Here is a 26,318-nt window from a genome sequence, read left to right as displayed (position 1 = left end):
TTCCCTGACCAGGGATCGAACCTGTGCCCCCTGCAGTGGAAGACTGGAGTCCTAACCACTGGACCGCCAGGGAAGTCCCTGATTCCTCTGATTTTTAAAAACTAATCTTGAGGACTTCCCTGCTGGCGCAGTGGTTAAGAATCTGCCTGCCAATGCAGGGGACACAGGTTCGAGCCCTGGTCCGGGAAGATTCCCACATGCTGTGGAGCAACTAAGCCCATGCGCCACAGCTACTGAGCCTGCGCTCTAGAGCCCACGAGCCACAACTACTGAAGACCGCACACCTAGAGCCTGTGCTCCGCAACAAGAGAAGCCACTGCAATGAGAAGCCCGCACACCGCAATGAAGAGTAGCCCCCCCTCGCTGCAACTAGAGAAAGCCCGCACGCAGCAACGAAGACCCAACACAGCCAAAAATAAATAAATAAAAATTTAAAAAATATATATTAATCTTGAACTCTTGAAGCGGGAGTTCTTAATTCTTATTTATTTTATCTTTAGAATTTCTTCCTGCTTAGTGAGCGATGGCCTTTTTACTTCCTGGAGTGATGACAAGGGGCCCGGAGGTTCCAGCAGGTTAAGAGCTGCTAAGTGGCTTGGTGGGTGATTTGGGGCAGAAGGCATTGTAGGAGTGGGGCACGGCTGGGATGGGAGGGGTGCAGGGCAAGCATGTGGACCGTGTGTGTGACACAGGTCACTGGGGCAGCCTACCATGGTGTCGCCACTAGGTTGGCCTGGGGCTGAGTCACAAGAGTTACTCCAATGGCAGTGATGTTCGTATTGCTGGGAACTGCCGGGCACTGGGCCCTTTGCGGGCCTTCCCCACTGACCCGTGCAGCACCGCGCGCAGCCCCGCTTCTGCGAGCTCCACTTTCAGCCCAGGAGACTGAAGTACAGAGCGTTTAAATGACACGGCTGAGGTCCCACCGCTGTGCACGGCCAGGCTGGTATGAAAGCGCGGCCTGATCAAAGCCTCTGGGCATCAGTGCTGTGTCCACCCTGCCTTCCCTCCCGGAGGGGCTACCCTTCCCACCTCCCTCGGCCTCCCACCCCCGCATCCTCCACTGTCCTTCCCCGACATCCCTGATTCTCCATAAAACATCTACCTTTTTGTTTCTTTTTAGCCACGCCGTGTGGCTTGCAGGATCTTTGCTCCCTGACCAGGGATTGAACCCAGGCCCTCGGCAGTGCAAGGGCTGAGTCCTAGCCACTGGCCCTCCGCGGAAGTCCCAAACATCTACCTTTTATTATACCTGCCTACTTGTTTACCTGCTGCCCAGTGGGCTGGCCCACACTTCACCCTGCGCTTTGAGGAGGGGAGCACATCCCAAAGTTCATGAGCGGGTCTGAGTACCTCACAGTGGTCCGTGTGGTCCAGAACTACGTTCCGGGTCACACAGGCACGGCGCACCGCGACTCACACCCTAGACAAATGAGCATAACCCACCTGCACACAGACTCACGCACACACACAGACACACGTGTGCGTATAACCCCCAGAAACGCACAAGCACACACGTGGATACTCACACACACGTAGAAACATGCGCACGCGGGCGGCCCTCCCTCCCTGGGCTGCAGGGAAGTGAAACCCCTTGGGGAAGTGAAACGGTCGGGAGCCTGGGCTTCCAACGGGCCACTGCGGGGACAGAGTCCACGGTCACGGTCGCTGAAGCTGCCCCGAGGTAACTGGGGTCTCCTGGGTGGGGTCTGGGGACCAAGGCGTGTAGGTGGCTGGTGGCACTGTTGACTCACCTGGGCGGGGGCCCTGCCCGCGGGGTGAGTCCCGGGGGTGGGGTGGGGGCAGGGCAGCCTGGCTGCACCGCCTGCAGCAGCCCAGGGACGTGACTCAGGCTCACGGACGCACCTATCCTTTCTTCCGAGCCTGCAAACAAGCTATTTTTGTAGAGCTTTTATGCGCCTCCTTTTTTTGTTTTTAGAAATTTATTTAGTTTTTATTTTATTTATTTTTGGCTGTGTTGGGTCTTCGTTTTTGCACACGGGCTTTTCTCTGGTTGCGGCGAGCGGGGGCTACTCTGTTGTGGTGCACGGGCTTCTCATTGCGGTGGCTTCTCTTGTTGCGGAGCACAGGCTCTAGGCACACGGGTTTCAGTAGTTGTGGTGCGCGGGCTCAGTAGTTGTGGCTCACGGGCTCTAGAGCGCGGGCTCAGTAGTTGTGGTGCACGGGCTTAGTTGCTCCGCGGCATGTGGGATCTTCAGGGACCAGGGCTCGAACCCATGTCCCCTGTGCTGGCAGGCGGACCCTTAACTCCTGTGCCACCAGGGAAGCCCCTACGCGCCTTCTTCTAAAAGGGAGGGAGGACATGAAGTGGCCGTGTGGACGGGATGACCCCTTCTCCTGCGCGGCCAGCTGCTCCTGACCTGCGCTGGACACACTTCGGTCTGGCCGGCGGGGAGGAGCTCCCAGGTGCTGGGCACACAGATGCTCTGGGGTCCTTGGAGAGGACCGAGTGGGAGGTTTGGGGGTGGTGGCCCTTGGTAAATGTCATGGGGAGAGGGGACAAGGGGCGGGGCCCTTGGTGGAGGATGTTAGGGGGGCTGGATGGCTCCGTGATGGGGATGGCACACACGTCACTGTCCTTTTGCCTGGAGATTTCAGCTTTGGCAAACACTGTCAACCGAGGAGAGATTTTAGGACCTGATGAAGTGGCAGGGATTCTCCGAAAGCCCAGCTCTCGGATTCGGGGTCCAGCCCTGCCACGCTGCCATCCCAGTGGATGACCATCTGGTTCCTTCTGAAAATCTCCCCCTGCGTTTCCCCCTGCGTCTCCCCCTGTGGTCTGGTATAATCATTGAATAAATACCTAGAATAATTGAGAGCCATCCCTGGAAAGAACTTTGGACGATGTGTCCTGATGACGGCCAGTCTCTCCATTTTTGTTGTATTGCTGTACCTCTATTTACTTAACATTTTTCTTTAAATTAACTGCTTTAAGTTTTTTATTCCACCTGAACAGGGATGACACATGTATCACGCTTTGAGAACCACTGATGTCATCCAATTCACCCTTTTTTGCAGGTGAGGAAACAGACCCACAGTCATGAAGTGATTTGCCCAAAGTCTCACCAAGACGTGCTAATTTGGGGCTGGGCCTGGGGTCTCCCCATTTACAGTTTTGATTCTTTCTGGTAGAAAGCATCAGACTCTCATGTGTGCAGAAACAATTCCTAAATGTGGTTCCAGTCGTCAGCCCAGGTCAGGGTCTGCCCACAGACCCAACCGGGGCAGTTCCTTCCTTCTTCCCTCAAATCCCCGCTCACTGGAGACCTGGGTCAGCTGCTCTCTGGAAGCTCCTGGAATCTCTGATGCTAATATTCTGAAATGTCAGGAATACACGTCGCTGTTGAGTGACTGTGCTGGGTGCCTGCTGGGTGTCTTGCCAACCCAGTCGGGGGGCAGGTCTTCAGTTCTGGGACAATTTCTTATAGTATTTATTTCCTTTTTTTCTCCCATCTATTTTTTCTTTTTCCTTCTGAAATGTCTGTTATTTGGGTGTTGGATTTCCCGAACCAATATTCTTCTCTCCTATTTTTGTCCTACTTTCTAAAAGCTTCCCTTCAGTTCCATCTTTTAATATTGCTCGTCAATGTTTTAAATTTCAGCATTCATGTTTTTAATTTCTGAAAGCTCGTTTTGTTTTTTACACCGCCCTGTTCCTGTTTTGGGGACACATAACTTTTCTCATCTCTGTAAAGATATTAACTATGGTTCTTCTGGGCTTTCTTTCGTTTCCTGTGCTAGTTCCTTCTCTGTGTTATTTTTTAAGTTCCTTTGTTATGCTGGAGCCGTTCTTCATAAGCCTCGTGATCCTCTGCTCTCCGGTTGTATTTAAAAATGAAACACTAAAAATCCGATTTCAGTGTTTTCCTGTGCATGTCAGCAGGGCTCGCGGGGGACAAGCCCTGGCCTGGGAGGCCTCGTGATGAACTTTTATGTGGGGAACCCCCCCTTGTCTGTACCCAGAGGTCTCTTCTCTGGGATCTCAGAGAAGGAGAAGTGTCATGTACACGCTGCCTCCTGGTCATCTGAGTGTAGGATGGGAGGAGGGCAATCCAGCTTCAACACTAAAATCTTCAGCCTCCCCCCTTCCCAAGGCTCCAGCAGAGCGATTTCCTCCTCCAGGCTTCCCAATGTCCGTGTCAGGGCGGCCAGCCCTGCCCACCCTGCTGCTGGCCGTGGCCACGTCTTCTTTCTGCTCGGCCACATCCGGAGACGAAGCGCGAAACCGGCTGTTGATGAGAGAAAAGATGATGCGTATCGGGGGGCAGCTGGTGCTGGAGCAGGAGGAGGAGCTGGCCAACCAGAGGCTCGGGGCCCTCAAGGAGGCTGAGATGCAGGAGGCCCTGAGGGCGGGGAGCATCCCAGCCAGCATGCACTTCTTCCAAGCCAAGAGCCTCATTGAGAAAAGTGCAGTGTTCAACATTCTGAAGAAGATGCCAAAAGGTAGGGGTCTAGAGGGGACGGTTCTGGGGTCCTGGGGACATCGGAGGGACTAAATTAGAGCCGGTGGTTCTTGTTTTGAGTGGAGCCCAGACTCCACTGGGGCCCTGAGTCCTAGTCCTTGCTGGTGGACTCGGGGCGGGGGTTCCACGTGGCTGCCGTCCACCCTGAAACCAAAACCCTGGCTCCGAGGGGACTCGGCCTCAGACAGATGGCAGGGAGGGGGCTTGGACATCACCGGGCATCCCTGGCAGGGCTGGACGTTGTCTCCTGTAAGAACCCTATCCCTCCCTGCATACGTTCTTCTAGCCTTTCCGGGGGCTAAGTTACGAAGAGGATGCGTCCCGGATAAACAACACATTTCTAGTACTTCATGGCTACTGTCCACTGGAAAAAAAATGCACAACGTGAGAGCTGGGAGTTCAGTTTTATTTGGGGCAAAATGAGGACTATAGCCCGGGAGACAGCATTTCGGATAGCTCTGAGAAACTGCTCCAGAGAGGTAGGGGGGAGGTCGGTACCTACACGATTCTGGTGAAGGGGGAGGACGTGCAATGAAGCACATGTTGTTTTTGTTTTTTGTTTTTTTTTTGCGGTGCGCGGGCCTCTCACTGTTGTGTCCTCTCCCGTTGCGGAGCACAGGCTCAGCGGCCATGGCTCATGGGCCCAGCCGCTCCGCGGCATGTGGGATCTTCCCAGACCGGGGCACGAACCCGCGTCCCCCGCGTCAGCAGGCAGACTCTCAACCACTGCGCCACCAGGGGAGCCCGAAGCACATGTTTTTTGCAGGCGGTTTCTGCTAGTCACCAAGAGCAGACGTCCCCGTGAAGGATCTTAGTGTTTTTGTAAATAAGAGGAGTTAGTTTTTCCCAGAGCACAGAGGGCCTCGTTCCTGATCTCCACCCTGAGCTCCTTTCAGGGGTGTCGAAGGTCAGCAGCTGCAGCGGCTCGTGATTTAATCCTCGTAGAGGTAGATGGCAAGTGCCCATCTGCAGGTGACGCTGCTGTATAGATGCGTCGCCGTGAACAGTGGAACAATCGTGGTCCTGAGCACGTAGCTTGCAGCTGCAAGCTTTCTATACTTTTTTTTTAGTATCACAGAGATTAAAAAATGTAAAAACTGTGAGGTTGGTAAAGCAGCCTCCCTGTTTAGAGAGGGGACACGCCAGAGCTCGCACAGCGGGACACCGGCCAAGGGGCCAGTGTCCAGGCCAGGTGCTCAGACGCAGCCGGAGGGCAGAGGGGGTGAACCCTGAGCCTCGAGTCGGTGTAAGGTCTGAAGGAGGCCAGAAGCTGCAGGGCTCGGCGGGAAGCAGGAGGTGGGCAGGCCGCGTGTGGGGTGACGCGGAACAGGATGGGGGACTCAGGGACCCTGGGCGAACAGGCTGGCGTGGGCCCGGAGGACTCATCTGGGGGTCAGGCTCCCCATGGGAGCTGGAAGCCAATAGATGGAGGCCAGTCTTCTGATTGCAAACCCGCCTGCGGCCTCTTGGATGAGACCACCCAGGGCTCCTGCTGGTGAGGGACGGGGTCAAGGAGCCAGGAGGCCGGGCCACCCCGGGACAAGGCCGCCACAGACGGAAAGGGCCCCGTGTCCCCAGGAACGTGGCCCCATAGAAAGCTGCGCCCCTCTCATCCACCTCTGCTGGGCTCTCGGCCCCGAGCCCCGGGGTCCGGCCCCCCCCTGCCCTCGCCTCACCCCACCCGCCCCTCTCCCTGCAGGGGCTGCCTTACACGTCCACGACTTCAGCATCGTCAGCGTGGACTGGCTGGTGAGAAACGTCACCTACAGGCCCCACTGCTATTTCTGCCTCACCCCGAGGGGGACCCCGCAGTTCAGATTTGCTCGCTCGACTCCCCCCACCCTGAACACAACAGAATGTCCCGCGTGGGTTTTGCTGGAGAAGTTTCGAAAGGGGCTGCCGAACATCACCGAGTTTGACCACAGGTGGGTGGTGGTTCAGGAAGAACCCGTCTCGCACCTGCGCAGGTGGGCTTGGCGTGTGCGCTGTCCCCGTGGGACAGACCCTTCTAGAAACACCTGGCGTTAAAGAAGTCAGGAGGCTTTTTCTCTTAACTTTATGGGATCCTTTGCTTCACCAAGGCATTCAACACCTTCCGCTCCCGCAGCGAGTTCCTGGTACGTTTAAAACCCGATTTGACCAGTGACACTGCTGCCGCGCTGAACGGGATTTGTCTGGACCCTCAGGAAGGCCGGAGACAAGGGGATTCCCAGCTCCTGGAGCCAAGAGGGCCCAGGATGGATGAAACAGCCTGAAAACACGATGGCCAGCTTCCTAACAGACTTGTATACAAATATTATAATAACTATTCTAATCGTAGAACGATCTACAGAGGGCTTTCTTGAGGTATTTCCTTGATAAGTAAGAAAATGCAGCCCAGCCTGCATTTTAAGGAGGCTGCCCAAGGCCACACAGCTGGTAAACGGCTAATCAGGGAAGTAACCTGGGTCCTGTACTGCCAAGTCCACAACTATTTCCATCGGACCTTGGGCTTGAGTTTGCTGGGGCTGCCACAATGGAATACCGCAGACGGGGTGGCTTAAAGAATACCAATGTATTTTCTCACAGTTCTGGAAGCTGGAAGTCCAAGATCAAGATGTGGGCAGGTTTCTCCAAGGCCTCTCTCCTGGGCTGCCAGATGGCCGCCTTCTCACTGTGCGTGCACCCCTGGGGTCTCGGACACCAGCCCTACTGGGTCAGGGCTCCACCCTTACGACCTCATTCAACCTTAATGACCTTCTGAAAGTCCTCATCTCACATTAAGAATTAGGGTTTCAGCGTCTGAATTTTGGGGACACGATTCAGTGCATAGCACCCTCCAAGGACAGCTTGGTCTGAGATGTCCGTTCAGTGGGGTCAGCCTGGCTAAGAGGCCAAGGGGGACAGCAGAGCCTGGCTGGTGGGAGCACCCTGCCAGGTGTCTCCTGGGGAGCACTTGGAGGTCCCGGGGGGGGGCCTCCATCAGGGAGCCCGGGCAGGAGTCCTACAGGCCGGGGTTGACGGCCTGCCGCAAGCCCCTGCCTACCCTTTGTATCCTGACAGCCTGCTGAGGAATTTCACTCTGGTGACCGAGAGCCCCCAGGCGACTTATGCAAACCAAGACGCGGTCTGGGCCAAGTTCGAGACCATCTTCTTCGCGATCTCGGGCCTCGTGAGCTACGCCCCGGTATTCCGAGACTACATCTCCCAGGGCCTGGAGGAGTTCTACCAGGACAATGTGCTGTACCTGGAGCTCAGAGCCATGCTGTACCCGGTGAGTCCGTCTCTGCTCAGGCTGGACTCTCTGCTCTCACCCTGTAGGGCTTCACGGGCTCCCCCCCCCGGTGCTGCATAGGACCGAGGGCCGGCTTCACCCCCAAGGGGCCTGGTGCCTTTCCGGGGGCCATGTGAGCAAGAAGCCCTGGGAGGGCCCTGCAAAACTGGGCATGTGCCCCTCACTGCCCGTCACCTCCCTTCCCTCGTGATCCCCCTGGCCCAGCTCCCCCGAGATGCACGGGGCGTGCTGATGCCTGGGCACCTGCCCTGGACTCTGGGCAGTGCCTCGTGCCCAGACCATCCTTGACCGTCTCCTTTCCTATCCAAATGCGCTACTGTGAGTCCCACAGGATGGTGCCCTTGGTGCAAGGCCCGCTGAGCCTTTCGTCTGGTAAATGGGTCTAGTTGCAGGTAGAGTGAGGTCTGGTGAGTTCCTGGGGGCCCTCTCTGTGGAGCACGGGGTCTTCTATGGGCAACGGAGACATTTGATTTGACTTTGAGGAAGAAAGGTCAAAGAGAAAAAAAAGGAAAAGCTTGAGAAGAGTCCAAAAGTATCCCAAAGTGTCAAAATATTAACAGATCGCTCATAGGACCTTGCATGTTGGCCAGAAGCAAAGGGTGATGGGGTCTCAGGTACCTGAGACGGACCGACCTCAGCTTTGCAGACCTGAGCTGGGGGAGGCAGCGGGGTGGCTGGGGCTCCAGGCTGGGGAGGCGTCCCACAAGGAGCCCGGACGGGTCAAGCTGCGAGGGAGGACCCTTCTGGTGGGTATGGAAGAGGACTTTCCTGAGGACTTTTGCGGGGAGGTGGGGATTGGGGGTTGAGGGAGTAGCTGAGGTACTGGAAGGTTCTTCCAGTACCTTTAGGGGGCTCACAAGAGTGTGTGCATTGAGTTGTAAGGGAACACACTCGCCCCCAAAAGTGTCACTTTGGCATGTGGATTATTTCGAGCTGAAACAATCAAGGCCCAAAAGACTCAAGAAGAGCCTTTGACCTTCCCCCTAAGTGACTAAAAGCACCTAAATGGCCTGTTCTCAGCATACAGCCGCACCAGAGTCTCTGCAGAGAATACGACCGGGTGTGGTCGGGGGACCCCCCAGGGCCTGGACACCAGAGTCCACTCTTGTCCCACTGTCCCTGCTGGCCCAGCAAACATGTGTTTACCAAACACTTGCTTTTTATCACCCTGTGAATTGCCTTCCTCCCCTTTGAAGTCCCAAACCCCTACCCCCAACATCCTCTTTTGTCTTGAGCTGAAGATGGTATTTAAGGTGAGGGCTTCAGCCATTTGGGTGAGCGGCTCAGTCTTCCTGGGTCTCTCCCACGTAGAGCTGTTATTAAACTTTTGCTAGATTTTCTCCTGTTAATCTGTCTCATGTCAGTTTAATTCTCAGACCAGCCAGAACCTCGAAGGGTAGATGGAAATGTCTCCCCCTACACCCCGACAGTTGGCCAGCTGGCCTAGGCAGCTGGATTCAACTTTACTGGCTGGACACCCCTGGCCCCAGGCTCCTGCATCTCAGAGATCCTGGCAGAAGGTGAGAATCTTTATCCTGTCAGTTTGCTGGATCTCCGCCTGCAGGGGCTTTTGGAAACAGGAGTGGAAAGAGTCCTTTTTCTCTTTTCTAAAATCAGATTAGCAGGAGAAAAGATTTGTGGAGCTAGTTCTCGTTAGGGCCTCTGGGTCAGTGAATTTGGAAGACAGCTCTGGGCTTGTGAATCCTTTTCCTCCCAGAGATGGTCGCTGTTTTTCTGTTTCTGTCTTTTGTGTCACAAGGAGGAAAACCATTGGTCTGATTGGTTTTACTTTTTTCTTGTTCTATGTCTTGAGAGTTTGGCCTCAGCACCAGTGAGAAAACTTGGCTGGTCCTGCTGTCTGGAAGGCGCAGGCACCAGGGCATTTGGTGGCCAGTCGGATAGACTGGGATTCCTAGCTGTCACCTCTGGTCGGAAGCACAGGCCACACCTGGGCTTGCAACCAGCGTCCTTGTCCAACTGTGCCGGCTCCCGGGGGTTTGTCACAAGGGGTCTCTGTCCACAAGGGGCCTCTGTCATCTCAACCTTCACGGCCGCCTTTGCTTCCTTAGACCATCCTTGGGGGCGACCATCTGGAGCTTGTGAGGCTGTGTCCTTTGCACTCTCCTGGGACACCTCTTTTGTTCATGGTTAAGCCACGGAAAGCCTTATGGTGTGAGTTGGTATTACGATCTTACTGTCAATGGCCAGAGGATGGATACTTTGAACTGGAAAAACTTCTAAATTGGTAAATTTTTTAGAGACCTCTCCTTGTAAACACCTGTTTTATTGGTACCAATGTTAAGACCAAAAGGTTACCTTAACTCAAACAAAATGGTTTGGGAAGCCGTATGGAATTCAGTGTCCTAGCTTCGCCTCATGGGTCTTACAGATGCTAATAAAAACGGTCCATTAATTAACAAGGGAGTGAGAAGAAGGGTGAAGTCGGGACTCTTTCCAACAAGGTAGACATTTGTAAAGGGTTATTAAGGGGAGAGTCACAGGACTGGTCCCAGCAGTGTGGGAATCTGTAGATGGTTATTAAGAAATGGGATGAAGGGCTTCCCTGGTGGCGCAGTGGTTGAGAGTCCGCCTGCCGATGCAGGGGACATGGGTTCATGCCCCGGTCCGGGAGGATCCCACATGCCGCGGAGCGGCTGGGCCCGTGAGCCATGGCCGCTGGGCCTGCGTGTCTGGAGCCTGTGCTCCACAAAAAAAAAAACAAATGGGATGAATACAATGGACATTGATGGGATTAAAACAAAGGTTTTGATAACAGCACTACCTAAGGCTGGGTGGGCCAAAGGGACCCCCTGCCAGCACCCCCCAACATGAAAGGGCCCCAAACAAGTCCTCTCTCTTTCCCCCAGTTTGGAGAAGTTTAAAGGCCAGGACGCAAAGCTGACACCTAATAAGCCGACCTGCAATCCCGAGGGCAACAGTCAGGCTGATTAACCAAGTTAAAGATTGACAGGAGGGCCTGGGTCCCTTGGGTGGACTCCGCACTGGGGACCCAAGGCCTTTGACAAAGGAGGGTGGAGGGAACTTCCCCTGACCCCTCGAAGCGGGAGCCCCAGGAGCTGTGGCAACAAAACCGCTCGTGGAGCCGAGTTGTGGTGTGAGGGTAGACGAGGTTTATAAAGCTTGGAATGTTTGAGGAGTGTTTGATGGGAAGAGATGTGATGTCCAGCTGAGAGCGCTTCCCCGACAGTATCCAAACTGGTCTGTCCATTCATCCAAATTATTGAGTGTGCCAAGGCCTTGCCACACTCAGTAATTTGAACTGACTTCAAGGGTGGCACTATTTTGGTTTTGTTACCGTATTCCATGGTCTTTATTGGCTCAGAAATTTTACTGTTTGTACACCCAGAAGCAAAAGGGCTCCAGGACTGACACACATTGACCAAAGTCATGAGACAGATGTATACACAAGAAAGTCAGAATGCAGTTTTCAGAGAAAATTATCAATCAGACCAGTCACGTATGCTTTCCCATCAGTAAATTCTCTCTTGGAGACAAATTTTTTAAATTGAAATATAATTGATTTACAATGCTGTGCCAATCTCTGCTGTACAGCAAAGTGACTCTTTTACATATACAGACATTCTTTTTTTTTTTTTTTGAGTATAACTGCTTTGCAATGTTGTGTTAGTTTCTGCCGCACAGTGAAGTACATCAGCCATACACATACACGCATCCCCTCCCTCTTGGACCTCCCCACTACCACCCCACCCGACTAGGCCATCACAGAGCACCAAGCTGAGCTCCCTATGCTAAGCAAGTCCCCTTTAGCTATCTATTTTACACATGGTAGTATACTTATGTACATTCTTTTTTTAATACTCTTTTCCATTATGGTTTATCCCAGGAGACTGGATATAGTTCCCTGTGCTATACAGTAGGACCTTGTTGTCTATCCATTCTAAATGTAATAGTTTGCATCTCCCAGCCCAACCCCAAACTCCTCGTCCATCCCTCTGCCCCACCCCACCATGGCAACCACAAGTCTGTTCTCTACGTCTGTGAGTCTGTTTCTGTTTCATAGATAAGTTCATTTGTGCCATATTTTAGATTCCACATATAAGTGATATCATATGGTATTTGTCTTCCTCTTTCTGACTTCCTCACTAAGTATGATAATCTCTAGTTGCATCCATGTTGCTGCAAATGGCGTGATTTCGTTCTTTTTATGACTCATATTCCCCTGTACATATGCATCACGTCTTTATCCAGTCGTCTGCTGATGGACATTCAGGTGATTTCCATGTCTTGGCTATTGTGAATAGTGCTGCTATGACCGTAGGGGTGCATGCATCTTTTTGAATTATAGTTTTGTCCGGGTATATGCCCAGGAGTGGGATTGCTGGATCATATGGTAGCTCTATTTTTAGTTTTCTGAGGAACCTCCATAGTGGCTGCACCAACATACATTCCCACCAACAGTGGAGGAGGTCCCCTTTTCTCCACACCCTCTCCAGCATTTGTTATTTGTAGACTTTTTTTTTTTTTTTTGTGGTACGCGGGCCTCTCACCGCTGTGGCCTCTCCCGTTGTGGAGCACAGGCTCCGGATGCACAGGCTCAGCGGCCATGGCTCACGGGCCCAGCCGCTCAGCGGCATGTGGGATCTTCCCGGACCGGGACACAAACCCGTGTCCCCTGCATTGACAGGCGGACTCTCAACCACTGCGCCACCAGGGAAGCCCTGTAGACTTTTTAATATTACCATTCTGACTGGTGTGAGGTGGTACCTCACGGTAGTTTTGATTTGCATTTCTCTAATAATTAGTGACGTTGAGCATCTCTTCATGTGCCTACTGGCCATCTGTATGTCTTCTTTGGAGAAATGTCTATTAAAATCTTCTGCCCATTTCTCGATTGGGTTGTTTGTTTTTTTGTTGTTGAACTGTATGAGCTGTTTGTATACTTTGGAGATGAAGCCTTTGTCAGTTGCATCGTTTGCAAATATTTTCTCCTATTCCGTAGGTTGTCTTTTTGGTTTTTTTATGGTTTCCTTGGTTGTGCAAAAGCTTATTAAGTTTGATTAGGTCCCATTTGTTTATTTTTGTTTTTATTTCTATTGCCTTGGGGTGAAGGCAAACCTTAACTTCTCCTGAGGCCAAACTATCTGATATTTTTGCATTCGGAGGCTAATTTTTAAATCCTGGGTGGGATCCCTAAACTGACTCTATTGCCCTAGTTTGACTTGAAGGGTTCGGGGACCCTGTCGTGGAGGCTGCTCTAGCCCTGAGAACCCGTCCTTCCCGTCCTGAGTCAGCGCCCCCTTTCCCCCACTTCCAGGTCTCTACTCTCCTGTGTATCCTGGATGACCCCCTTTTCCTGGGATATGTTCACACCTCCTTGAGGTCGGCCCAGGTGAGGGTGTGCATCTCCACCAGGATCTGGTGATTGTTTGCCGGTTTCACGCTGAGCACAGACCTGCAGACCTATTTCTGATTCTTGGGAAGTGGGAGTGGGCCTGACCTCGGCCCCCAGGAGAGTCTTCCTCAGCCTTGTGAGCAGAGTCAGTAAGTCCTGGGTACAAACGATCCTTTCAAAAGAAAAGAGAGGGTCCAGTCCCCCTTCTACTAAGAGAAGAATTTTGGAAAGAGATGAGCCGGCCCTGGACGCGCCCGTGCAGGGCGGAGGCCAGTGCATCCCCCAGAGCCATTAGTCCCCTGTTTGGCCTGAAATCCCTTCCTTCGCCCAGCCTGGGCCCCGCCCCCAAGCCCTCCTCCTCTGGAGTCTGGTTTAAGCCCTGCCTCCACCTCACCCCCCCACCTTCTCGGGACCGGCTTCCTCTCCTTGAATCCCCGTGTGTATGTCAGCCCTGGTTTCCCAGAGAGGGAAATGACTGTGAGTCATTTCAGACCCGGCAGAGTCCTCCAGAGGCTCCAGGGGTGATAAGCACGCTTAGGGGTGGTAGGTGTACATGGGACTAAGTTGGAGGTGCTCTTTGGACCCTGACCTCCCAGGGTCCCAAACCTTGGGTCTTGGGTTGGGCTAGGAAGCTGCCGAGTTAACTAGCCAAACGCCCCAGTCCCCCGCGCCCCTTGGTTCCCACGCAGATGACCTGACCCAGGCCACACTTCAAGACCTTTTGAAAGCACTTTATCTGCATGGTCTCCTTTGAGCCTCACCACTTGCACTTTGCAGATGTGGAAACTGAGGCTCAGAAGGGTCAAAGAGCCTGACCCAGGCATGTGGGCAGTAAGTAGGGACGGGCCAGGGGCCGGGGTGCTGGGCTTTGAGAAACCCTGTGGGGCTACACGCATCTCAAAAGGAGCTCCCCGATGGGCTTCCGGCCTGGGGGTGTCGCTGCCTGTGGGCACATCCTGGCAGCTTTCACAGAGTGGGGAGTGGGAGGGAGGCCTCCCCTTGGGGAGGGGCCTTGGGCTCCTTAGGGGGAAGGGGAGAGGAGGGAGAGAGGTGCCAAGCGAGGGTCTGAGCCCCTGGGGAGGTATTTGGGGAAGCTGCAAGGAATTGGGCCTTGCTTCCAACCCCCCTCCCCCCTCCCCCCCTCCCCACGCCCCTTGGGGACACTTGGCTCTGCCCTGGGGACCTGCCCAGCTAGCCTCTCTCCCCACCTCCTCCAGCACCCAGCCAGGGCTCCCTGAAGGTGGAGGGCGGCTGGGATGTGGGCTGGGGTGAAGACTGAGGGGGATGGGATTTGCTGTTTGCTCTGGTCTGACCCTGGAACAAAGGGCCCTTGCAGTCCGGAGTCTTTGCCTAACGCCCCCTTAGCCAGAGTAGGGGAGCCATCAACACATTAACTGGAATTCTTTTCTGGGCCCCCTGCCTCCCCCTCCTTGCCTGTGGGGCTAATTCAGGGCCTGGGATGCTGTTGATGGACTAGGCCACTGCCCAGCCTCCTATTGTGTCACTAATGCTCCATCACAAAGGCCACTCACCCGTAGCAACAGTTGCTAGGCGGGTCTGAGCTCCTGGGCCCCATCCCCGCCCCCTCGGCCGGAATCGGAGACTCAGACTGGGTCGGGCCAGCCTTCCGAGAGGAGCTCCCAGGGGATTATGCACAGGAGCTAGCCCAGCGGGCATTTACCCGTGGGCGGTCTCGGGGGGCGGGGGGGACACGTCGGGGGCGAGGGAGCTCAGGATGGTCGTTCGCGGACGGCTTCCTGGATGCTGTCACTGTGTAACCAGCGGTCCCACTGCTCCCCCTACCCACTCCCAGGGTTTTGTCCTGGGTTCTTAGCAGAATCCTTCATTAGAAACTCCACCTGGCTTTTTGCTCTAGTGACCCGTGTTTCACGTCATTGGTGTTGCTCTGCGGAACCCCGATGGCCGCGCTTTCCTACTACGTTGCGCTGTGATCGCGCTCTAAACAAGGCTGTGAAATCGACGAAAACGGTAGATCTCCAGCCTAGAGGTACATTATTACATGAGAATCACCTGGGCGAGTTTAAAAAACCAGGTTCTACCCCCAGAATTTAATTAATCCGGGGTGGGATCCAGGCATTTTCTCCTCACTAGGTGGTTGGAGACTTTGAGACAGCGCCCCTCCACCGCGATGCCGCCGACCCCCCAGCCCCCCACTCCAGCCAGGGAGCCTCAATATCCTCATCTGTAAAATAAGACCTACCTAACAGTGCAATTTTTAGGATTAAATGAGATTGATGGAAAGCTCTCGGCATATGCCTGGCACGTAGCAGAAGCTCAGTTCATGCTTTTTAAGTGAACCCAGCTCTAGAAGTGGAAGCTGGTTGCATTCGGAACTAGAGCTTCTGAGTCCTAGTTTCTGGTCTGACACAAGCTAATTGTGTGACCTTAAGCAACGCTGCCCCCACATTTCCTTTCTGTTCCTTCAGCTTCAAATTCTTTAATTCCATAATATCATGGACAACGGGAATTTGTAATTTTGTACTAGTTGAGGAAAGTAGTATGTAGTTTGAATAACTTCCCCACGAATATACACTGCCTCAAGTAAACTGCAGGATTTGAGATCATCTAAATTGAGTCCAGTGTGTTTTAATCCAAGGGGGCTTATTACAGAGACATAGCCACTTCTGTACCCCTGAGCCGTAGACGAATGACAGACGGCTTCTTGTACTTACAGGTTGTCAGATTCTCAGATGGTAACTCATCTTCCTACAGGACAACTGCAAATCTGAGTTGTTTTTCTGCATCTGGCCATAGGTTGCTGATAACAACACGGTATTACTAGTTATCATTTCTTTTTTAAAAATTTTATTAGGGTAGAGTGGCTTTACAACGTTGTGTTACTTTCTGCTGTATAATGGAGTGAATCAGCTATAGGTATACACATATCCCCTCCCCCTTGGACCTCCCTCCCGCACCCCCCATCCCACCCATCTAGGTCCCCACAGAGCAATAAACTGAGCTCCCTGTGCTATACAGCAGGTTCCCACTAGCTATCTTTTTTACAGGTGGTGGTGTATTTATGTCAAACCTAATCTCCCAGTTCATCCCACACCCCTTCCCCCACTTTGTTCACATGTCCATTCTCTACGTCTCCGTTTCTATTCCCGCCCTGCAGATAGGTTCATCTGTACCATTTTTCTAGATTCCACATATATGTGTTAATATACGATATTAGTTTTTCTCCTTCTGACTTAACTTCGCTCTGTATGACAGACTCTAGGTCCATCCATGTCTCTACAAATGACCCAATCTTGTTCCTTTTCATGGCTGAGTAATATTCCATTGTATATATGTACCACATCTTCTTTATCCATTCATCTGTCGATGGGCATTTAGGTTGCTTCCATGACCTGGCTATTGTAAATAGAGCTGCAGTGAACACTGGTGTGCATGTATCTTTTCGAATTGTGGTTTTCTCAGGGTATATGCCCAGTTGTGGGAGTGCTGTGTTGTTATGGAGAACAATATGGGGGTTCTTTTAAAAACTAAAAATAGGGACTTCCCTGGTGGCGCAGTGGTTAAGAATCCGCCTGCCTGTGCAGGGGACACAGGTTCGAGCCCTGGTCTGGGAAGATCCCATATGCTGTGGAGCAGCTAAGCCTGTGAGCCACAACTACTGAGCCCGAGTGCCACAACTACTGAAGCCCACGCACCTAGAGACTGTGCTCTGCAACAAGAGAAGCCACTGCAATGAGAAGCCCGCACACCACAACTAAGAGTAGCCTCTGCTCACAGGGTATATATTACAGGGTATATTGAGTATAGCTCCCTGTGCCGTACAGTAAGCCCTGTCTTAGTATTTTTAAAGCTGGAAGTAGGGATTTCCCTGGTGGTCCAGTCGCATTTCCACTACAGGGGGTGCATTTTCGATCCTGGGTCAGGGAACTAAAAAAAAAAAGAAAGAAAAAGGTGCAAGTAGACAGCACTCTTCTTAGGTTAAAGCTCGTTTCTGGAGCTCCTCCTCTGGTCCTAGGAGAGGAGGTGGGAAGGTCAAGTGACATGGACCCCGTTTTTAGGGATCTCCGACCCAGCTGGGGTGTCTGGACAGGTGACTTGTAATGACGGAGCAGTCAAGGCACGGGGCAGAATTCCGTCCTTCCCTTCTGCATATCAGGTGGGTAATGCCAAGATGACATCAGCTAGTAATTTTGGGTTGAGTTAATACAATGGTTCTCAAACTTTTACTCACAAAATCTTTGAGGATCCTAAAGGGCTTTTGTTTATGTGGATTACATCTACTATATCCTGTATAATATAAACAGTATTAGAAACTAAAACTGAGAAATTTTCAAAGCACAAGCCTACACAATTACACCATTTATTTTGTGTCAGAGCAATATTGCCATATGTGATGCAGCTTCTGGAAAATTCTGTACACTTAGAGAATTAGAGTGAAAAAGAAAACATCTCAACATTTTTATGAAGACAGTTTTGAATTTGTAGACTTCGCAAAAGTCTAGGGGACCCTCAGCGGCTCCTTGACTATCCTTTGAGAACTGCTGGAGTACAGCATCAAAGATTTGAAGATTCTAGCAGAATGCCTTGATCAGTAACAGGAAAAGCATTCTTTTAAAAAATCCTTTGGGGACTTCCCTGGTGGTGCAGTGGTTAAGAATCCACCTGCCAATGCAGGGGACATGGGTTCAAGCCCTGGTCCGGGAAGATCCCACATGCCATGGCGCAACTAAGCCCCTGCACCACAACTACTGAGCCTGCCCTCTAGAGCCTGCGAACCACAGCTACTGAGCCTGCGTGCCACAACTACTGAAGCCCACGCACCTAGAGCCCGTGCTTGGCAACAAGAGAAGCCACCGCAATGAGAAGCCCACGCACCACAACGAAGAGTAGCCCTCGCTCGCCACAACTAGAGAAAGCTCGCGCGCAGCAACGAAGACCCAACGCAGCCAAAAAAAACCCCACAAAACTTTGTAAGTAGGAAAGGAAGAAAGTAAGTTTCCTTTACCTTCTTACGTTCTGTTCTTGGGATGTGCAAATTAAACTGACAAAAGCAGGGCTTCCCTCGTGACGCAGTGGTTAAGAATCCGCCTGCCAATGCAGAGGACATGGGTTCGAGCCCTGGTCCAGGAAGATCACACATACCACAGAGCAACTAAGCCTGTGCACCACAACTACCGAGCCTGTGCTCTAGAGCCCGTGAGCCACAACTACTGGGCCCGTGTGCCACAACTAGTGAAGCCCGCGTGCCTAGAGCCCGTGCTCCACAACAAGAGAAACCACCACAATGAGAAGCCCGCGCACCACAACGAAGAGTAGCCCCCGCTCGCTGCAACTAAAGAAAGCCGGTGCGCAGCAACGAAGACCCAACGCGGCCAAAAATAAATAAATAAATTTATTTAAAAAATAAAATAAACTGACAAAAGCCACATTAACAGGAGAAAAGGCATAGAAATTTTATTTGATGTCAACGTTTAATTTTTACGTGCATGGAGACCTTCACAGAACAGAAGTGAAGACCCAAAGAAGTGGGTAGACCAGGTTCTTATATGCTACAGTACTTCAACAAATGGTGAGAAATTGTGGAAAAGCAATAAGACAAAGGAAAAGAGGTTTGGGCTTCCAGGTGCAGTAAATTGTGGGGAGGTAAGTGTATGGGGGAACTAACAGAAGACGGGTTATTTTAGTCAGATTTGTCTGTTCAGATCCAGCTTGGAGCCCAGTTGAACTGGGCTGAAGGAGCCCAGTTTCTGTCTGCAGTGATAAGGGCTGTTTTCCCAGAATGGGAGCTGGAAGGGCTCACAGACAGAAATGTATGTCCTGCTCTGAGGCAGAAAGGAGGGCACAGAGCTCTGTCTGCTTCTGTGCTTCTTAATTGCCTTTAGCTCAAAATAATCCTTATGTAAAAGTGGGATCTTTGGGGGCAGCACATCTGATACCCCTCAGGACCCCCAGAGATGGACAAGCAAAAAGCCTGCTCTTCCCCACTGCATGTTTTCTCTTGTCTCACCTACTGTGCACCCCTGGCTCTTCCCACTCTGCCCGTGACCATTTCGCTCTTGGTGTCCCTAGTGGCTTGGCCACCTCAGGGGTCCCCTGCCTTGGGGTGGGAGAGTGGGGAGATGAAGTGGGTCCTTGGAACACCCTTTATGGCTTGTGTCCTGTCGTCAGCTGGCCTGTTCCTCATTCGTTGCACAAACGCTTACTGAGCACCGACCGCGTGCCAGGCACTGTTCTAGGTGCCAGGACCCAGCCCTGAACAAGAGGCAGACATCCCAGCCTCGTGGCACCAAAGAGTATTATCCCATTCGGGGCTGGGACTTCTGATCAACCCCAGAGGCTGTCACAGGCACTGAACAAGGACATCACAGAGTCCAACCTAGTTTTGACTGTTGGCAGTTGGGACTGGAGACCTGCTCTGCTCACCTCTGACATCTGGTCGGGACCATGCTTCCCTCGCAGGTGTATGAACTGAACGGGACGGTCTACAGCCCAGAGTGGTCGGTGAGGTTGTACGAAGAAGTGGCTCGTAATTTTGCAAAAGAGCATCCTGGGTTTATTGGACTCAAACTCATTTATTCGGATCACAGGTGAGAGCGAGCACGGCTGAAGCTGAAGGAGGAGACGGGGGTGCGGCGGGGGGGAGGGGCTTGGAGGCTGGGGCCACAGACCCCAGGGGACTCCATGTGCCGTAGCGGGCGTGCAGAATCCACTCTGAAATCCCAACCAGGCTGGAATGAAGAACTGTGGCAACTTTCCAGATCATTCCAGGCTGTGACCCACACTGGCCTGGGTCATCAGTTACGGGTTTAGTGTTTTTGCCTGAATGTTTTTTGCTTCAATCTGCGGCCGGGTTCTGCCTCACGGCAGCCACGTCTGTGTGGAGACCTCTGGGAGCTGCAAGGAAAGACTCACCCTTGCCCCAAGCAAGAGAAGGAAGCCTCCAGCGGAATTCGGATTTTCCCGAGGAAGGGTCTCCCTTCTGTCAGAAAGCAGCCAGTCTGGACAGTTGGAGCCGTGTCCAGCCGGAGGGTTTGGGGAGGGCAGACCCCGCCTGCTCAGCCCTCCGCCGGGGGAGGTGGAAGGGCAGTCAGACCTCCCTGGAGCCCCCTCCCGTCCTGGTGAGACTTGGGGCCGCCAGAACTGGTGGGCCAGGGTGGAGCTGGCAGTGATGGACGGTGGAGGCTCCCGGGGGCCGGTGTCAGGAGTGCGGCCGCACGGTGTCCCCTTGGCGCTTGGGACGGAGGCAGCTGCTCCCGATGCAGAGGAGGGACGGGCAGGTGTGGGGCTCACAGAGCCGGGGATGGAACAAGTGGGCCGATGCCTCGGCCCCATCATGGACGTGCGCCTTTTCTCTTTGTGCTTCTGTGGTGTCGCTCCCGCCTTTTCCCTGCCCTGGGCTGGAAGGGAGAGACGTGCAGGGGAGAAGAGACACTTTGGTCGTGTGGTTTCTGCAGTGCCCGGGCCTTGCTGACGGAACCAGGGCCCAGGCCCAGCTGCCCTGGCAGGGACTGGGTGGCCTGTGGTGTTTCACAGGTGCCCAGGGAGCAGTGGGCTGGGCACATCCAGGACCATCCTCTCAGGGATGCGGGGCAAGTTTCGGGCATGGCCGCTTTGCTTCAGTCAAATGCAGACCAAGAAAACTGCACTACTTGTTTTGACCCCGTGGGTCCCCGTCCCCACTGGCTTTCCAGAGCCTGCGCTCTCTGTGGGCCCTGCCGGAGTCCTTGAAAGGATGGATTTGGGCAGAATTTCTCCGTGATGTGGCACCTGGGGGGCACAACAGCCTGGATGGGGCGGGGTCGTGTGGGCAGGGCAGCTGGGTGCCCTGGACGAGGCCAGACTGGCCGTGAGGGGCGCTCACTACACCCACTGGCCCCGAGGAGCCTGCGCCCGTGCTTCTCTCCATCTCTCCCACAGGTCCAAAGATGCGTCCACCATCACGAAATCCATCCAGACAGCCATGGAACTTCGAGCCAAGTTCCCCGGGATGGTGGCGGGGTTTGACCTGGTAATGGGCCCAGCCCAAAGCCCTCTGGGAAGAGCTGGGTGGCCGGCACCCTCCCTCGGGGCCTGGGGGGGTGGGGAAGGGAGAGCAGAAAAGTTCAGAAAAAGGCTAGAAAGGGAAGCTCCAGAGCAAGGAAGGGCCAGGATGAGGGGCTGCCCCCCGCTCCCCGGCCTCTGCCCTGCTCTGGCCTCAATGTCCACGACACATCGCTCTTCAAGCTGCAGCCCAGGGCTGGGGTGTCTGGAAGGAGACATGGGGCTGGGCCTGAGCGTACCGTCCAGGATCCAAAAGCGGCCCTGCCCCCTTCACCCCAGCTGTTTCCAAAGCCCCCTCACCCCCCTGCCCCAAATAACAGCCAGGCCACACTTCCAGGTGACAACTCCTTAATCTCACTAAGAAGCTAGATTAATCTAACTGGCTAAAGGCACCCGACCCCCTCTCCCAGAATCTGCGCATTTCACTCGAGACTGTGCTGAAGCCCTTACTTTCAGACCCGCCAGGGCCCCGGGAGCGGATCTCAAGGAGTTGTTTTCTTTGGACCAGGGTGTCCTCCTGGGGTCCTTGGGGGCTGCTCAAGGGATCCGGCCTCTCCAACCCCTTTTCCCCTCTGCAGCGCCTCCCGACCGGTCCCTACAGGACTCAGGTGCACCAGTCCTCGAGGGAAGCCGGGCTGGTGTTGTTCAAAGGGTCGGCTGGGGTCTGCGCTCCGTCCTGCTGCGCTCAGCACCCAGCTTGTGTTATCACGAGAGTGTCAGCGCCCCTCCCCGCTTTCTCTCCCAAGGCTCTCTCACTCCTGCCCCTGGGGGTGGGGCTCCCTTTGAAGAGCCGACTTTGGTGCAATTGCTGTGGGGTTAATTACAGCTGAGGGACTCTGCTGGGAGCTGCCAGGCCCGGGGAGCCCAGGGGTCAAAGGCCAGAATCCTCCCGACCCTGGTCTGGGGCTCAGGCTCTCCCGCCCTCTCTGTCTCTGTCTCTGTGTCTCTCTGAGTCTCTTTCTCCCCCAACAAGGAGCTCAGGCTGGAGCGCAGGGCTGGGAAGGCCGTGTGCAGGACACCACGCAAAGGCTGGGAGGGTCGAGGTACAGCCTCTGACTAAGGGGGGGAGTTCTTTCGGGGCAACGCGCTCTCTTTTTCTTTCCCAGTCCTGCTACTGGTCCCTCTCAAAAGGCTGTGTGCCTGAGGCCCGAGCAGTGCTGGCAGGTACAGGGCTGCAGGGCACACCAGCAAGGCCCCCCACTCTGTCCTGCAGGTGGGGCGAGAGGACACGGGCCACTCCCTGTATGACTACAAGGAGGTTTTGATGATTCCAGCCTCGCGGGGCATTAAGCTGCCTTACTTCTTCCACGCCGGAGAGACAGGTGAGCCTATGACCCCGTCGGGGACAGAGGGGGTGATGGGCAGGGGCCCTGGCCATCTCCAAGGGCACGGACGGGACACCGGGAAGTGGACTGACAGCCCCAAGGCGTCTCGCGGCACCTGTCCCTTTCACGTACATTATCACATCTGTCCTGACAGCAACACCCGGAGAAGGAGGGACAGTGATACCAGGGCAGCTGCCCTTCACATACGTTATTCATAGCTCTCAGCCCGTCCTGCCAGGAGGGCGCCAGGAGGGCGCCTCGGGGTGGCTGGTTCCTGCCGGCCGCTGCCATCCTGCCACGGGCTGTCCCAAGAGCTCTGTTACAGATAGAAATTAAAGTTCGTACAAATCATTAGAGTGACCGAGTCTGCAGCACATTGCTGTAGAGACCCTACACATAAAATTCCCAGGAAACAGCTCTGGAAACAAACGTAAAATGGAAAGAAAGAATCTGGACGGTGGGTCAGGTGGACCAAGGCTTGAACCCCAGTTTTGCTGCTTCCTACCTGAGGACCTTGCTTCAGTTTATAAAGCCTGCGTGGGTTTCAGCTTCCTCAACTGTTACATACGTACGTACATACATACGTACCTATAGGCAGGCCGTACCTCTCTTCAGCATCGTCATAAGGAAAAGGTGTACGCATGTGCGCTTTTGTGTTAATGTTCATTTCTCTTCCTTTTCCTGCCTGGGGAGTCTGGGCCTTTCACCTGCAGATGGTCTGTGGGTCCCATCCATCCTACTGAAGACCCACCCCCTTTACTCCTAGACTGGCAGGGTACTTCTGCAGACAGAAACGTTCTGGATGCCCTGATACTGAACTCGACCAGGATTGGCCATGGGTTTGCTTTGAGCAAACACCCTGCCGTCTGGGCTGAGGCTTGGAAGAAGGACATCCCCATCGAAGTCTGTCCCATCTCCAACCAGGTACGCAGGCTCCCTGGGGCCAGTGGAGGGCACTCTCCTCCCCCAGCCACGGCCAACCTTTCTCCTGCGTAATCTCTCCGTTAACTCCCTTGTTTTCTCTGTCCCTCCACTTCTCACTCCCGTTTGTGAAGTTATGTAGGAATGGACTTTGCCTAAACCATTCATAGTAATGAGGGTCCCCAGTGGGGCGGGATTACGGGTGAAGCTATGGACAAAGCTAAAGGGGCCCAGGACGGACACGCAGCGGGTAGTGTGGGGTCCCACTGCCGGGCAGCTGCTTGGGCCTTTGTGCTTAGGACAGCTGCTGCCAGCAGGACCAAGAGAGACCAGATGTTTGTGGAGAAAACGAGGAATCGTGGGAGGACCGGCTCTTCCTGCGTCAGGATCACCCAGAGTCCCAATGCTCGGAACAGTGACGGGGATGGCAAGGCCCGATTATACTCACGGCCTCACCTTCCTCGAGACGGTTCTTGTTTCTGACTGGGCAGGTTCTGAAGCTGGTGTCTGACCTAAGAAACCACCCTGCAGCTGTGCTGATGGCCACCGGGTACCCCATGGTCATCAGCTCTGATGACCCCGCTACTTTTGGAGCCAAAGGCTTGTCCTATGATTTCTACGAGGCCTTCATGGGCATCGGGGGGATGACGGCCGACCTGAGGACACTCAAACAGCTGGCCATGAACTCCATCAGGTGAGTGTACGTGTTCTCTTCGGTCACCGCCTGTGTTGACCGCTCCGAGGTTTGGGCTGAGGCCCGAAGGTTTCCGTGCGCTTCTCCGCATCGTCTCTTATCCTGTGACTGCCCTCGGGCTGGGGACATGGTGCCCTGCCAGCATCCGAGGTCCCCTCCCGCCCCTCCCCGGGCTGACCCGGGCGCCCCTCCCCCACAGGTACAGCGCCCTGTCGGAGCCGGAGAAGCAGTTTGCCATGGCAACCTGGGAGGAGAGGTGGTGGAAGTTTGTGGCCCAGCTGGCAAGGGGCCCCAAGTGAGGAGACGGCGGCCGTCTGTCACCCGCTGCCTCTGCTTCCCTCCGCCGCGGCCTCACCTTCTCTCCGCCGGTCCGGAACCCAGGGAAGTCACCTCCGTCTCTTTACCAGAACCGACCTGCGAAGGCCACCCTCAGCCTCCACCTCGCCCAACCTCTCAGAGCCCTCATCAGTGGACCCCACACACCTCGTGGAATGTCCTCCCTCGGCCTCGGTGACACAACGCCTCCGGGTTCCTGCTTCCCTCCAGCCGCAGCTCCCGGCGGCCCCCGTCCCCGAGCTCCTCTTGGCTGATCTCGGGCGGGCGTCCCTCAGCTCAACCCTGCGCTTTTGTCTCGGCTGCCTCCCTCCCCTTTCCTCTCTTCACTCCACACTCTTCTCCTGGGTGGTCTCGTCCACTCCTTCCCTTTAGAAACCGCGTACTTGTTGATGATTCCCAAACCTGTGGGTGATTCCCAATCAGTACACTCGATGGCCCACAGGAACCTCGGAGACCGGCTCCGAGCAACGCTTCCCTCCCAGGCGTCTCAGTGACTGGCATGTCCGTCAACGCGGCGCAGAGGTCGTCAGAGGAGTTCCCGCTGCCCCTGTTCACCCACCCTCCCCACACCGCTGCTGCCTGCCCTGCAGCCGCTGTATGCACTCTGGCCTGACTCGCAACAGTCCCTAGCTGCTCTCTCTCTTCTCTTTGCCCTTTCCAGCTCGTTCTCCCGGAGCAATGACTGTTTAAAGTTAAATTAGGGGCTTCCCTGGTGGCGCAGTGGCTAAGAATCCGCCTGCCAATGCAGGGGACACGGGTTCGAGCCCTGGTCCGGGGAGATTCCACATGCCGCGGAGCAACTAAGCCCGTGAGCCACAACCACTGAAGCCTGTGTGCCTCGAGACGGTGCTCCACAGCAAGAGAAGCCACCGCAATGGGAAGCCCGCGCACCGCAACGAAGAGTAACCTCTGCTCGCCGCAACTAGAGAAAGCCCGTGCACAGCAACGAAGACCCAACACAGCCAAAAATAAATAAATTTATTTTTAAAAAAAGTCAAATTAAACCAGGGTCCTCCACTGTGACAAGTCTGTGCACTTAGGAAACTCCTGTCCCCACTGGGCACGTAGCACCCTGTGAGCCGGGGTCCCTCCCACTCCATCCCACACCGCACGGGAGGCTGAGCTCTGCCCGCCCCAGGGCCCCCCTGGGTCTCTCTGCCGGGAATGCTGCTTCTCCCGCTTGTGTCTGACTCTTGTCACCCTCGGGCTTCATGTCCTCGTTTCAGAAAGGCTTCTCCCTCGGGGCACCTTGCTCTTCCCTCCCACCCCACCGTGATGGGTAATGACCATGTATTTAGTTCTGCGGGGCCGCCCTCCCCCACTCCGTCATCTCCCCGTGGACAGGCACGGATGACCGGTTCACGTCCACCGCGAGCCCGGAGCCCAGCCCGTGCCCAGTCAGCCCCCAATAAACATTGTGTTGCAAGAACGGACGTGCCCTGTTCGTGCTGAGCTGAGGTCGGGTCCCGGCTCCCAGCCTGGTCTCAGGGAGAGGGTAGGTGAGGAGCTGGCCCTGGCCTCACGTGGCCCCAGGCTGCGAAGGAGAACCGAAGAAGTCATTACAAGTGCCCTGTGGATGCGGTGAAGCCCACCCTCCCCCTGGCTCCTGGCTCCTGGTGCTGGGACAGCCTTGCTGACTAGGGTGCTCAACCACAGGCTGGTATCCAGAGGGAACCAGATGCCCTTGAAGACCTTTTGATTCATGGCCTTAACCAATCCCAGCAGGGGGCACACGGGTCCCAACTGAGCTGACGTCGATTCAATGAACGGTGACAACAGAACTTAGCAGAACGGGCTTCGGTAGCAAGCTGCCAGTCATGGGGGTCTCCCAGGAGTGTAGGGTCTCTGATTTGGGAAAACTAACCAGCTGTGTTGCCTTCGTGCCGGTTCA

General features: G+C 54.5%; 1 protein-coding gene across 1 annotated transcript; it reads left to right on the top strand.

Annotated features, from left to right (window-relative positions):
- The first annotated feature begins 4,163 nt into the window (after positions 1-4,163).
- On the top strand, positions 4,164-24,390 carry ADA2 (adenosine deaminase 2). The gene is made up of 9 exons (XM_065887840.1): positions 4,164-4,464; positions 6,184-6,409; positions 7,527-7,737; positions 19,571-19,698; positions 21,029-21,119; positions 22,365-22,473; positions 23,243-23,400; positions 23,889-24,091; positions 24,291-24,390. Exons 1-9 carry the CDS (start codon positions 4,257-4,259, stop codon positions 24,388-24,390), a joined length of 1,434 nt encoding a protein of 477 aa, XP_065743912.1. The 5' UTR covers positions 4,164-4,256.
- Positions 24,391-26,318: the final 1,928 nt, after the last annotated feature.

This window comes from Phocoena phocoena, chromosome 11 (genome assembly GCF_963924675.1).
Source record: "Phocoena phocoena chromosome 11, mPhoPho1.1, whole genome shotgun sequence".
NCBI lineage: Eukaryota > Metazoa > Chordata > Mammalia > Artiodactyla > Phocoenidae > Phocoena > Phocoena phocoena.
This window is presented reverse-complemented; position numbering and strand designations above follow the sequence as displayed.